The sequence below is a fragment of the Dermacentor albipictus genome, chromosome 1 (assembly GCF_038994185.2).
Source record: "Dermacentor albipictus isolate Rhodes 1998 colony chromosome 1, USDA_Dalb.pri_finalv2, whole genome shotgun sequence".
NCBI classification, from domain to species: Eukaryota; Metazoa; Arthropoda; class Arachnida; order Ixodida; family Ixodidae; genus Dermacentor; species Dermacentor albipictus.
Window position 1 is genome coordinate 74,549,055 of NC_091821.1, and position 14,854 is coordinate 74,563,908.

Genomic DNA, 14,854 nt, shown 5'->3' on the forward strand with positions numbered 1-14,854 from the left:
GTGTGCCAATTGCTCCGGTCCCCATGAAGCATCGTCGAAAGACTGCCCGAGACACAAGACAGAGCGGAAAGTCCTAAAACAAATGTTGAGAGACAACTCAACTCACAGAGAGGCCGCCGCCAATGTGCGACGGCGTAGTGTCCGCCGTCACCGTAGACGATCCTCGTCTACTAGAAATACTGATACCATCGCAAGACAGACGCTACTTCCTGAGGCTGGTGCTCCCAAGGCGCTCACCCACACTAACAACATGGTGTCTGATGAGGCAGTGAATACCTCTACTGCAAACGACTGGCCTGCACTTCCGACATTAAGTCATCCAGCCCAACAAAGGTCGATGGTGGACTACTGACGAACCAATGAGGCCACAGATCACGTGCGAGGTCAAGACAAGCAAGTAATCTCCGTAATAAAATCTCTAATGAAAGTAATTCGCGTGTTGATAAATGACATGCAGACGCCATCTGCTCGAGGTGTACTACAAGTGTTGGACGGCCTGGATCCGGTTCTTGCGAGCCTCGAGTAGCAAGCACAATGGCTCTACCGCGTCAGCCATTATTCAGACAAATCAAGGAAGCATCTATTATGCAATGGAATGCCCGTGGCCTGAAATCCCGCAGTGATTTTCGCCTTACGTTTTCACCAATCGATTCCCCATTGTTGTCGTCTGTGAATCGAAGCTACAGAAACCCGTCCGGATCTCGGGCTAAGAACCTCATGTGTCATGGACTTGTACTGACATTAGCAAAGTGATCATCTACATACGGTGTGAACTGACTTACGTTGTTCATCCAGTGCGGCCACATGACGCTAATCAGTATTTGTGTTTGACCGTGAAGAAAACAAAAACTTGCGTTTACTTTAGTGGGCGCTTACCTTTCTCCATCAAGTCGTTTCGATAGGCAGAGACTGAGTGACATTATAGATAGCATACCTGGTCCATGGGTCGTTGTTGGGGACTTCAACGCGCATCATTCACTTTGGGGAAGCAACAAGATAAATTCCAAAGGAAGAAACATCGTGTCCTTTGCTTGCGACCATGAACTTTGTTGTCTAAATGATGGCAGTCCCACGTTTCTGCGCGGCCGGACGTACAGTAGTTGTTTAGACTTAGCATTTGTTTCGCGATGCCTCACTCACTGCGTCCATTGGTTCGCAGATATAGAAACCAACGGAAGCGACCACATTCCTACCTACCTGAAGATCAAAGGCCTCACCAAATCCGTTCCATCAAATTTTAAACAAACAATAGATTGGCCCGTGTTTAAATCACTTATGGAAGACGCATGCCACGAAGGCATTTCGTCCACGCTAGAATTTGAGATCGCCAATGCTATGCAGGATGCTATGCGCACATTTCGGCCTTTAGAGAAATACACAGATTTTGATTCGGAAATACAGAGCCTCCGTGCAATCCGCCGGCGAGCTGAGCGATGGTAAAGACGGACTAAATCATTCTACGACCTCAGAGAGGCCAGACGCATTCAAAAGAAAATTCAGCGTCACCTTGCTGTACTGCAAAATCAACGCTGGAAATCATTTTGTGAGTCTCTAGACCCGCGTAAACCTCTGTCGGTTGTCTGGAGAACAATCCGTGGACTTCGAACAGCTCCTCAACAGCGTCGTCCATTTAAGTCTCTAGCCCTACATCAAGGACGCCGAGAAGTCGAGGTAGCCGAAGATTACTGCGCAAGGATCGCGGGTCCGGCGCTCACGTATTCACCTTGCGCACCTATTCCCATTGTGCCCCCTTGCTCCCGAGATCCTTGTATAGACGCTGCTTTCTCCATCGAAGAACTGGAGGCCGCACTTGCTGGGTGCAGGCGATCTTCGTCAGCAGGACACGATCGCATCACATACTCTGCGCTTGCAAACCTTGGTCAAGAGGCCATAGACGCCCTTCTTGGCCTATACAACGCATCATGACATGACGGCCTGGTCCCTACAACGTGGAAATCCAGTCGGCTTGTTCCACCCCTGAAGGCTGGCAAATCTCCGTTGGAATTGTCATCTTACCGTCCAATAGCACTGGTCAGCTGTGTCGGCAAGGTAATGGAGATGATACTTACACGGTAAGAATGGTACTTGGAATATTACAACGTGTATCCAGAGGTAATGGCCGGGTTTCGACGTGGCCGCTCGTCAATAGATAGCGTTATCGACCTGGTAACATACGTACAGCACCAGAAACATCTGAAACGAATCACTGCGGCCATATTCCTTGATGTTAAAGGTGCATACGACAATGTAGATCATCATGCAATTCTGGACGCCTTAGAAGCTGTAGGGATTGGTGGACGCACCTTTCGCTGAATATGCAACTATTTGAATGGAAGATCTTTCTTTATTTTGACTGAAGACGAACCAACGCCATCTAGCTATACCAGTCGTGGTGTACCGCACGGCGGAGTACTCAGCCCTACCCTTTTCAACCTGGTGCTCGTTGGTCTCGCTGATTCGTTACCGCAAACCGTTCAGCTCTCCGTATATGCAGACGACATTTGCATATGGGCTTCAGGCGCGACGCATGTACAAGTCCGCGCACGACTTCAGAAAGGCTCAACGGCTGTGTTAACGTACCTAAGAAGACAAGGCCTGGAGCTTTCCACTGAGAAATGTGCACTCGTTGCTTTTACTCGCAAAGCGATGGCCCCGTATGCTTTGCGGATTAATGACCAAATTACATGATATAGACGAACGCACCGATTTCTTGGCGTCATCATTGATAGAGACTTGTCTTGGAGCCCTCACATCTCGTACATGACAAAGCGTTTGGCCGCCATTGTGGACCTTCTTGCGTTTCTCGGCGGGAAGTCCTGGGGCGCAACAGTACCGTCAATGTTGCAACTATATAAAGCACTGTTTTTGGGCTTCCTGCGGTACAGCTTACCTGTACTAGGAAATACTTGCACTACGAATATTCGCAAACTCCAGAGCGTGCAAGCCCAAGCACTCAGGACTTGTCTCGGTGTTCCCAAAACTACGTCATCGATTGCGACAGTGGCCATAGCCAGAGGCGCTCCTTTGACAGTCTACATTGATACGGATCTCCTGAGAGTGCACATCCGACACCTGACTCAGATTCCCTCACACCATCTTGCTTGCTTGCCAGCAAAAAGGCCACTTTCAACTTTTGCTAAAACTATTGTAAGACATCAGTCCTACTTGCCATCAGAATTTACGCCCGCTACACGATTGTCAGATCCATTATGGTGTCTGTACCGGCCGCAAGTGCAACTGACAATTCCAGGAATCAGAAAGAAAGCTGGAGCGCCATTGCAAGCTTTGATACAAGCAACTTTGGAGCACATTCACAACGTGCACAGATTCCGGCAACAAGTATACACAGATGGTTCAGTAAAACTCAACAGCTCTCCTCCTGCAGTCATCATCCCGGCACAATCTGAGGAAATCAAATTAAGAACTTCATGTGTGACCACATCGACGGGCGCAGAACTCGCGGCACTCCGTGCTGCACTTGATTTCATTAAGCAGAAGCCACCGCAACAATGGACAGCCTTTAGTGACTCCAAGGCAGCCCGTCAGTGCATACGAAGCCCAATGCGCCACGGACCCAATGAACAACTGGCCTCAGAAATTCGGCACATATATCATCAAAGCCATGACAAGGAACACAACATAATCTTTCAGTGGCTTCCAGGACATTGTAACATCAGCGGGAATGACCACGCCGACGAAGCCGCCCGATCTGCACATGGAAGTGGTCAACGAGTCGTCATTCCGCTTTCGCGAACAAACGCTGCGGCTCAGCTGCGATTGATGTTCCGTGAGTGTACTTTGCCCCTGTGGGACTCGAATGTTTTCACAATGTGTCGGTTGCGTTCGTTGTCTCCGGACATGCAGATGCACCTCCCACCTGGATTACCACGACGTGAACAGACCATGCTCTACCGTCTGTGGCAGGGCGTTGCCTTTAGAAACTCATGCTTTCCTCTTAGGAATGGCCAACAGCCCCACGTGCGACACATGTAACATCGACGAGACGCTCGCACACATCATCTGTGTCTGCCCGCGATTCAATGCTGAGAGACAAGTGATGTGCAGAGTACTGGACCAGTTGGACAATCGTCCACTTTCAGAACTAAAAGCTTTAGGCCAATGCTCCGAAAGAACATCCGCGTTGAAGGCCTTACTCGCGCTATTAAGTTTCTTGTGGTCCACGGGGCTTCCCGACAGACTCCAAGAATGCCGCCCCCTACCGCTCTGTAGTGTACGCGCTTTGTTAGTGCTTGTCTCCCTTTCTTTCAATCTCCCCCTTCCACTCTGTTCCTCTTTTTATCCCCCTTAACCCTTCCCCTTGCGCAGGGTAGCCAACCGGAACTACCTCTGGTTAACCTCCCTGCCTTTCTCTGCATTATTTTCTATCTCTCTCTCTCTCCCCTTTGACAAAATTTTAACGAGGGAGCACACATATCCGTGCTTTTTGAACTGAGCGTTCGTGGTTGTTTTATTGAGTGCTGTTCTGTCTTACGTTTTGTTTGACTATACTACTACAGGTGACAAAAGATGGACGGCGTCGACTTGAGACGACAGCATCGCTTTATTTTCTGTATCACTGAAGCAATTAATTATTTAAATAATTAATTGGATAGCCGTTGTGTTCTCTTCTCTTTACACGCTTTCCATACGTTTTTTTTTTTTGTAGCTTGTCTGACATATCTCGCTTCCGACGGTGCAGTGGTGGACGCAACCGGCAAGCCAGCTGATGGCCTTCTGGAGGGCACATTGGCCTTCCTTGGCGCCTTCGACGAATGCCTGGATACGGTCGTCTGGGACGAGCATGACAGCTCGCGGCTCCTGTTCCAAGGTCGCTACTGCACTGCCCAGGTGGCGCCTAAATTCACTCTCCGGGACCTATTCCACAACGAGTCCCAAGCCCACAAGGAGCTGGCTACCTACCTGCCGAAGAAAGCCGTGAGTGTCAACAGATTGGCAGTGAAGTGATGCAAACTTTTTGGCAACATGCGCCGTAGAGAGAGTCATCATCATCATCATCAACATCATCAGCAGCAGCAGCAGCAGCAGCAGCAGCCTGGTTACGCCCACTGCAGGGCAAAGGCCTCTCCCATACTTCTCCAACCACCCCGGTCATGTACTAATTGTGGCCATGTTGTCCCTGCAAACTTCTTAATCTCATCCGCCCACCTAATTTTCTGCCGCCCTCTGCTACGCTTCTCTTCCCTTGGAATCCATTCCGTAACTCTTAATGACCATCGGTTATCTTCCCTCCTCATTACATCTCCTGCCCATGCCCAATTCTTTTTCTTGATTTCAACTAAGATATCATTAACTCGCGTTTGTTCCCTCACCCAATCTGCCCTTTTCTTATCCCGTAACGTTACACCTATCATTCTTCTTTCCATAGCTCGTTGCGTCGTCCTCAATTTCAGCAGAACCCTTTTCGTAAGCCTCCAGGTTTCTGCCCCGTACGTGAGTACTGGTAAGACACAGCTGTTATAAACATTTCTCTTGAGGTATAATGGCAATCTGCTGTTCATGATATGAGAATCCTTGCCAAACGCACCCCAGCCCATTCTTGTTCTTCTGATTATTTCAGTCTCATGATCCGGATCCGCAGTCACTACCTGTCCTAAGTAGATGTATTCCTTTACCACTTGCAGTGCCTCACTACCTGTCGTAAACTGCTGTTCTACTGTTAAACATTACTTTAGTCTTCTGCAGATTAATTTTTAGACCCACCTTTCGGCTTTGCCTCTCCAGGTCAGTGAGCATGCAATGCAGTTGGTCCCCTGAGTTACTAAGCAAGGCAATATCATCAGCGAATTGCAAGTTACTAAGGTATTCTCCATTAACTCTTATCCCCAATTCTTCCCTCTCCAGGTCTCTGAATACCTCCTGTAAACATGCTGTGAATAGCATCGGAGACATCGTATCTCCCTGTCTGACGCCTTTCTTTATTGGGATTTTGTTGCTTTGGTTGTGGAGGACTACGGTGGCTGTGGAGCCGCTATAGATATCTTCCAGTATTTTTACATACGGCTCATCTACACCCTGATTCCGTAATGCCTTCATGACTGCTGAGGTTTCAAGTGAAGAGTGAGAAAGTAGAGAGAGTGAGAAAACAATAACAATGATACAGGCAAAATGGGTCGAAATGTCCAGAACCTTAAGTGCGCCATTTTACACGTGAGAGAAGGATGACGTAGAAAGTGAGATGATTCTCAGAGAAGGCGAGAACTGTGCAAGCACATTCGTACGAGAGAGCAAATCATCGCACGAACTTGACTTGAATCCTGAACGAGCACTTAGAACTATTTGGCTCAACATCACTGTTCTTTTTAGTGGCACGAGCATCGAATGACGCCTATTGCCTCTTGCGCAGCACTTCCGGTTCACCTCCTGAGACGACCGGGGACCAGGTTGAAAATGAATCAGAAAAAATGAGAAAAACGTTAGTAGAGTACAAAATTTATGGGTTTCATTATAGATATGATATCAGAGCATAATTTTAGTTACAAGTTGCGTTACTGAAGTGTCTGGAATAATTAGAATTAATTAGAAATCACTGTGACGACCGGGGACGAAATTCAAAATAAATAAAAACAAAAAATTTTACTGTGCAAAATTCATAGGTTTCATTATAGATATAATATCAGAGCATAAGCTTAGTTGCAATTGAGTTACTGAAGTGTCTGGAATAATAAAAATTAGCTAGAAATCACTGATTGCCGCCCACCAAAGCACAGTATCGTAGACTTTAGAGACCTGCCACGGGAGCACTTTGGCGAAATTCCTGAAAACCCGGAAGTATAAAGCGCACGTAATGACGTCACTGATGACGTCGCACACTTAACGTAGCATGATATTTAACCGGCTAATTAAAGGAAAACAGTTGCCTCCGAATTCTGTTCGTGCGTTGCGTTCGCCTAAAGTTAACCTAAGGAACACCAATGACGAGGTGCGAGTACCACTAAGTGACACCTACATCAAATATTAGGGTCGCCTAGCATTCTTCTTTTTTCTATTGCTGTTGCGTTAGCAGAGGTAGAGGCTGCGCAAAGACGGATTATATTGAGTGATTCTCAAGCCACTACTGATGTCATGGAAGAATATAAACACAGAGGCGCCGTTTACCCATCAAGTGGGTTAAACACCGAAAAAGGAGACAATACCCAGCGTAGCGAATCTTTTCATCTATGGCATTTCACTGGATACCAGGTAACTGAAGTATTCCAAGCAACACTTGAGTCGTTGCAACTGTAAGACAGGGGCACGAAAATGACAAAAAAAAAACGCACGTCCCGCTTTCGCGTATAGCCAAGTCAACCTGCTGCTGTGAAAGTTTTCGCGGCGACTTAGCTTGAGTACCTGGTTTGATCAAGGGTCGACCCGATCTGAATTATTGTTGATCGTCGCTTACATTAAACTGCTTACGGAGTCAAACCTTGCGAATAATAAAAATTGCGTAGCTTAATTGCATCGACTGCGATTAGGTACAGCCCGTACACGGCACTTTTTTGTGAGAGAGACACCGCGTTGTGGAGTGCGCAGTGCCAATGCTGATGCGAACCCGAAGATGCTCACACCTCTACCTCGAGTACCCACGGCACGATGCTGCGATGCGAAGACTGAGGTGTAGTAGTATACGGATGAAGGGTCGTCGTACATTCATCATAAACAATAATAAACAAATAAAAAACAAGGCCTTTGACTAAAAATTGTTATGTAAAATCGCTTGTCGCTAGAAAATTCTTGAAAAGGAAAGCAAGATAATAGCTTTATCTGGAGTCATTGTGAACAATTCCACTGCTATAGCAGATTAACATGTAGGACGCATATTTGTTGTACGTTTCATCAGCAGTTATGAACGGCAACATACAATACAGTTCCTTTTGTCCACTCAACTGCGAAATTCAATGTTCCAGAAATCTTCTTAGCACTTTCATTCTTTTGCATAACTTCCAGTGTATGTTCATGCTCCTAGACTGTATTCAATGTTTATTTCTTTCGAGTGGGGTGTGTGGCAGGAAGGGGGAATATTTGTCTTTTGCTCTTTTTTTTCTGTCACGAGGAGTAACCGGTGCCAAAAAGTGTGAACTTTTTATTTAAATTCCTTTAACAAGACAAAATAGAACAAAGTTGAAGACAAGACCTTCAACGAGAAAACGTCCGCCACGTGCGAATGTGATAGGGGACGGGGAGCAGCCTTTGATGTAGCGCAGGCGTTTTTTTCTTTTCTTTTCGAACCAAAGAAGAAGCACGATAGAGGGGTCGAGGCTGATAGTGTGATGAAGGACGGAGATAAAAATCATGCTGCCTCCGGTATTTTTTTCTTTTTTTAAGGTATTCTTTTTTTTCTTAAAACGGTACGTCCCTTTCGTCACTTAACGTCTATCGCAGTCATCGACAGCCTGTTCAGTCAATCTCCATGCTCGGAGCAGCCTTTGCTAATTCGTTCCACTGACACTTGAAGGACGTGGTATTTGTTAGATTTCGCACACTTTAAAGAGAGGCTGGAAAAAAATTTACAGAGCAGTTATCCTAGCATGGCTGTAATAATAAGATGCTTCTGAACAAGCACTACAACTTTTGGACTGAAGATTTCTTGCTAGAGTTACTATTCAATGAGTAACGTAAGCAATCTTTGTGAAGTACTCAGCTTGGTGGATTGGAAAACATATTATGACAGGATCCATATGGCTCAGAACAATACTGCGCCTGTTCGACAAGCGTAGCGCCTATGCTTTCTTTCTTTAAATGCTTGGCCCAAATTAGATGAAACAACCTGTATATTTCGCTATTTTCAAACTGTCCCAATGGACATGTTTTTTCGGGAATACTGCCGCACCATTCTCATATTAGTAGCCCAGCAATTTGACACTTCATTTCTTCAATTTAATTTGCTTTGCTTGAAATGGAGTAGAAAGTGTCGTCTTCAGTAATAAAGTGTGGTCGGAGGAAGATTACATGTAATTGTCTGAAGTGCATTCTTTAGTGTGCATGTAGAACTTTTGAGAAGCATTTATTTCACATCTATCGACTCCAAGGCTGCTTTGACAAATATACTCACCGCACTCGTAAAGCTCCCACATTTTAGCCTTTTTATCACCCCATCAAATTATCACATGCAGCGCATCTCGTTAGGAATATTGTTGCTTGAAAGCACGGTAGCGAAGCTATTTACAGGGTGTATTTACAAGGCTATCATGCACTGGCCAACATGGAAGCCAACCAACATCCATCGAAGAACGTCGTCGTCATCAGTTCTTATTTTGTTATAGCGCAAGCTTGACACGGAAAACAGAAGGCACATCTGACACACACACAGAAACAAGAAGTGTGTATAGCTTCTTGCCTAGCACCAGTGCTAAGTAATCTGTTTTTAACCAAACTTGACAAAGACCTGTCACAGCGCCTTCACGGATCTAAGGTTGTAAAAGTTTTTAGATATGTTGACGACTTTTTAGTTCTAATTGACTGTTCATCCGCTTGTTTTACTAATGAATGTGCTCCTGTTTTTACCACTATTCGTGACTGTCTAAATCCACCAGAAGTGACCTTTGAAATGCCATGTGACGGGAGGATTAGATTCCTTGACATCAAGTTTGTGCTCACCCATAACGAAACCTGCTGGTGTTACGAACCTAGGGCAAGTAAGCCACCTTTACCATTTCATTCCGCGCCTACAAAGCTTGTGAAGTGGGGAATCGCGAAGATGTGTTTCAGCGAAGCACTGAAAAAATCATGCCAACACCTAATGCACGATAGCTTCGAACGGCAAGCCTCGCGTTTAAGCTGCGCTGGTTACCCGAGCCACGTGCTTGTGTCAGTCGCAGAAGGACTGCTTAAGAAGGCGCAGCAAAGCAGTTCGGAGCAGGTGCTCGTGTCGAGCACTGACATGAACAAAAGAAACGTTGCCGTCATCCCCTACATACACGAGTTCTCCCATAGAATAAAGAATATTGCTGGAAGGAGCGGCATCAACGTTGTGTTTTCGGCACCTAATAAATTGGTCAGCCTCTGTAAAAACACAAGGCAAGAAAGAACCCCACGTAGTACATGCGAAAAAGAACATAAAAACAAATTCGTTGATTGCATCGCCGGTGTGGTATATCGTATTCCTCTCGGGTGTGGACGATCCTACATCAGTCAAACAGGCAGATGCATAAATTACAGGCTACGAGAACACAGTAACAAAGTTAACAACGTGGCCGCTGACGGCTTCCTTGCCATCTATTGCCAGAGATGCAAGTGCAAACCAAGATTTAAAGAAACAGTCATCATGAGTAGAAGCAGGAGTGAAATGACGCGCTTGATAATAGAAGCCGCAGACACATATCAACATTCGGCGACGCTTGCGTCAGTAAACGTTCCATTTCATTATCTTCAAAAGAGCTGAATTATCTTTGTTCGCGTTGAACGTGTACATGTCTGTGAATATGTGAGTCAAGAAACTGCTTACGTATGGTTCCCAGTTTATATTTTTTTGTTTATTTTTCCAAAAGTGTTACACGTGCTGTGGATTGTACCAACAATCCTCTAGTGCTATCCTTATCGTCGTCATCAGATCAGCAATGGCCGCTTATGGGTACGTCCCACTAAATCCAAGGGTCAACATAATCGTCTTCAAGTGGCACAATAGCATGACCCCCGGCAGCAGAAGCGCCGGCCCGGCGCTACTAAAGGACCCACATCAGAGGAAGGGTGGTAATGCTTGAGTTTTGAAACGTGGACGACGTCGCTGGACAACGGAACGAAAGATGTAGTTGGACTAACGGACACAATATAATAAAGTGAAATTTGCGTGCAATCTCTCAGCCTCGGTGCCAGGCATACTCGCGGGCTTACTCGATTAGCTATCTTTTCCTCCTCGGTAGCTAAGCCGCCTAATACACCGAAAAAAGAAATTGTGGTTTCGTGTTCAACTATATTCGACGTCGCGGGTATTCGCAAAGGCCCGCGACATCGTGTTTAGCAGAGCAACGCCAAAGCCACTGGACTACCGCGGCTGGTGCCTAAACCTTCGCATGCGGAGGTCTAGAGGTCTGCATGGTAATGGTGCCACTAGCCAGCCGCGTTTTGAAAAAACGTAAAATGCAAGACCGCCCTCCATGCGCATCTCGACGCGCATTAAGAAACGCGAGAAAGTAAAAATCACACCGTTGATTTTTACTTGATTCCCCCCTTGATTCAGAACAACAGGCCTACACTAAACATGCAATAATACAAACCCGTCGACGCATGTGAGCATCAGCTTTTCGAAGCGTCTAAAGAAACCTCACGGGTTATTTTTTTTTCTTTTCTGCACGCAGATGCTGAAAAATGCGCTGCGCATTCCAGGGAACCATGTGATTTTTCGGGTTGGCCTCTGCGTTCCTTCAACATGTTCCAAGGACGACATTGAACGAATGGTAAAATACAGTGAGTATGCAAGCAGAATTTCTTGGTTGTTCGAATGCAGAAAGCATTTAAACGTTTATGTGGAGACACTCTTTGAACTTCGCATGGGTGCAGTCAGGTACTTGCTAGACATTTCTTAAACAGACAGAACCGACGATATTGTACAGTGCTAGCGCTTAGAATCGCGTGTTACGTTCTGCCCAATTTATCCTTAGCGCAGGTGAAGGTAATTCACACCTAATGCGTGTTCCTACTGCATCGCGAACGGCCTACAGCAACGATTATATTCAGAGAGACAGCCGTGATAAAGAAACGAATGGATGCTAACCCAAGAATGCTAACCCAAGTAGGCAACCCTGTTCGAGGGCAGCATGTTGCAGACATTGAATAAATTTTGGAGGACGCTTGAGCTTCGCCTTTAAGAGTGGTACGCGGTAGCATTCAAACATCCCTGGCTGCTTGTCACGCTTCCCGGCAACGGCAGCTTTCCCTTTGTTTCTCCACCTCCGCACCCCGCTGCCACAGATGGGCGGAGGCGATCGCCACGTGGATGGTGTTGTTGTTGCAAGGAACCGAACCGTGCGCTCCGCTCTATGAATGGTAGAAACGCTGGAAAAGCTGTCTGAGTTTCCGTCATGGGTTTCCTACGCTCTCATTTCTGTAAGCTGTACGTAACTCCTACTTTACGACTTCTCTGATGCATTGTATTTTGAGAAATTTAATTAGTTCAGTAATGTGTATATGCGCCGCGCGGATGGCCTGCGTGGTTCGGAATGCGTGGTTGGGAATGATTTTTCGCTCACAAGACAGCCTGTGCCGGCGCCGGACGCCGACACCGAATATTTTTTGCGACACCGGGCCTTAACGCAATCGAGTTAATATGGAAAAGCAGAGGTAAAAAAAACAAAGTAAAAGAATCAAGTACGTGCTGCGTTCACACAACAATCTTAAATGCTGTTCTGCAGCCTTACATACGGAGAACTGCCTTTAACGTTGTTGTAACAACATAAATAATTTAATTTGAATCCAAATCCATGCAGTATTGTCCGAAACGTAGAATTCAGTAACAATGTTGCAGACAAGACGACAACGACTGAGAGGAGACGGTACAGTTAAGCGACTGTTATTTCGTGGTTTTAAGGAGATAATGTATCTGTGTCGCCATCAGGGCTTGCATATTATCATTCCGCCTTGATTTTACCCCTTCGGCGATGTCTTGCATAGGTATCTTAGTTGCGGGGCATCTCGTTAAAGGACTGTGGGAGTTCTTGGCGCTGTTGCCGAGTTCTTGGCGCGGTTGCTATTTTTTTACGTAGAAAGTTGAAGAGAGCGTGTTTATTTTGTTTTTTTATTTCACGCCACCTAATTATTGCTTTCTTGTATTTGGCAGCCGTGAAACACATGGACATGAAAGCCGAGGTGACGGAGTGTTTGCAGAAAGAGAAAAAGCCGCTATCTGTTATCCAGATTACTGTCATGTGAGTAGTCACCAGCCGGCCAACGAAAGCTTTGTTCTCATTTTCTTGATAGGACAATAATTTGATATAAACTCATGCACAACTCATGAAGTGCGACTGCAATTAGTGCGCCTGTTTTCAGCGTGGAAACAGCCTTAATTGCGTGAAAATATTTGGGTTGGTGGTTCAGACAAGCTTCATTTCAACTTACGATAGGCCCATCACGATCAGTGCAAGAATGGATACAGTACTCTTTTTGCTGGAAGACGGGAAAAAATTGACTAGCCATCCTGACCCTGCGAAAGTGAATGTCCAGCGAAGCTGTTGAAAACCACCACTACAAACGTTGAGGGGGGCATAGAATGATTTATTGCTTTAAAGTAATGGTAGCAATGGTAATTTAGAGTAATTAGAGTAATGGTAATCCTGACAGCACACCGCCGCTTGTCGTATTGCCGTTCTTTTTTCCCTTTGCCATTCCCTGTATTCACGCTGCTCCTCGGTAGCCCTAACTATGCGTTGCCTACCCATAGCGGTGCACGCTGCAACAACAATGAAATCAGTTGCTAGGCTGTTTCGTTTATATACAAAAGGCTAGGGACGTCACTTCCACGTTGCAAGCTGCCGTCGCCGCGGCAGCTTCCGCAACCGTAATCTTTACCGGGACACAGTATGTGGAGGGCGCTACGTGCTTTGCATTGTTATCATAAGGCATTATCATAAGGCATTATCATCAATTATGTGGTTTGGATGCTTGTTTTGTGCTTGTTCTTTATTGAAACGTATGCTGTTCTGTACATTATATGCGTGATTACAAAGAATGTAGGCACTGTTCACTTCGCATTGCTGAGTGCTTGGAGCCTCTGCCTTACGGGGGTACGAGTCACTCCTGTTGGCCTGCACTGCCGCCGGCATCGGTCCATTTTTTGCTAACGGACGCAAAAAATGCCGACGACCGAGAGGCTAACGGCTTCGCTGTAAAATTTATGAATAGCTCGAAGGTAGTTCCGGCTATATAAACAGCGTGAAAACGTTCCTGAAGAAAATGCAACGGATGGAATACAGTTCATGAAATTACCAATGGCAGCGCAGTAGACAGCAATTTCAAGAATGTTGTTGCAGTAAGAGATGATCGACGGTAAAAGGGAGTGCACGCTGTCTTAAAAAAAAAAAAGCTAAGATGCCAACGGCCGACTTGCTTGACTGTTGGCGAAATGTCTCGCTGCATTTTTGTTCTTAGAGAGGGCTTTGAAGGGTCACAGAAAACGTGAACCTTACACTAGAAATAATTCTCCGCTGCGAAGGTGGTTGCAGGTTTGACTCAGTGATCAGACGAGTGCATTGAAAGCGCTCACAGTTTAACTATTGTGAGCCATCTACGCGATTTACTTCTTAAGAAAGACAGTATATTTTTGTATTTTTGAGAACCGCGTTACAAAAAAGAGTATGGGCTTTACGTGCCAAAACCACGATTAAATTATGAAGCAAAGCGTATTTTAGGGACTCAAGATTAATTTTCAACTGTGGGAGTTATTTAACGTGCACCTAAACACACGAGTGTTTTTACATTTCGCCCCCATCAAAATGCGGCCGCCGCGTACGGGAATCGAACCCACCAGCTAGTGCGTAGCAGGACAACGCCATAGCCGCTAAGCCAACGCGGCGGGTTGTTGACAACTGCGCGAGACATGAGGTTCCCACGTAAGGTTACATGTAAGACTGAGTGCCAAGTGCACTACCTGATCATATTTGCCTTTTTCTGTGTTTGCGAGCGTATGTGTAAAATTTAATGACTCTCTGTCCTATAAAAAAGGTGATCCATTTGATTTTTCTTATATCTTGCTCCGTCCATCGAGTCAGGAACAGATCGATTACAGTGAACTATGAAGTATCTGATTATCTAATGTATTACTTCGGCAACCTGAAAAGCACTGAATAATGGAATGTACTTATTTGTGTTTAGCATGCATAGCCAATATATTTAGCGGTGGCCTGCAGGCCAGGCATGAGACGAC

At 45.8% G+C, this 14,854-nt stretch overlaps 1 protein-coding gene across 1 annotated transcript in view; it reads left to right on the forward strand.

Moving 5' to 3' along the window:
• Window positions 1-14,854, forward strand: part of LOC135903964 (nose resistant to fluoxetine protein 6-like) — a 124,771-nt gene that overhangs the window by 56,335 nt on the left and 53,582 nt on the right. The window contains exons 2-4 of the mRNA XM_065434477.1: window positions 4,700-4,935; window positions 11,295-11,403; window positions 12,773-12,860. Of these exons, the coding sequence (XP_065290549.1) occupies window positions 4,700-4,935; window positions 11,295-11,403; window positions 12,773-12,860 (433 nt within the window). The remainder of the gene's footprint in view (window positions 1-4,699; window positions 4,936-11,294; window positions 11,404-12,772; window positions 12,861-14,854) is intronic.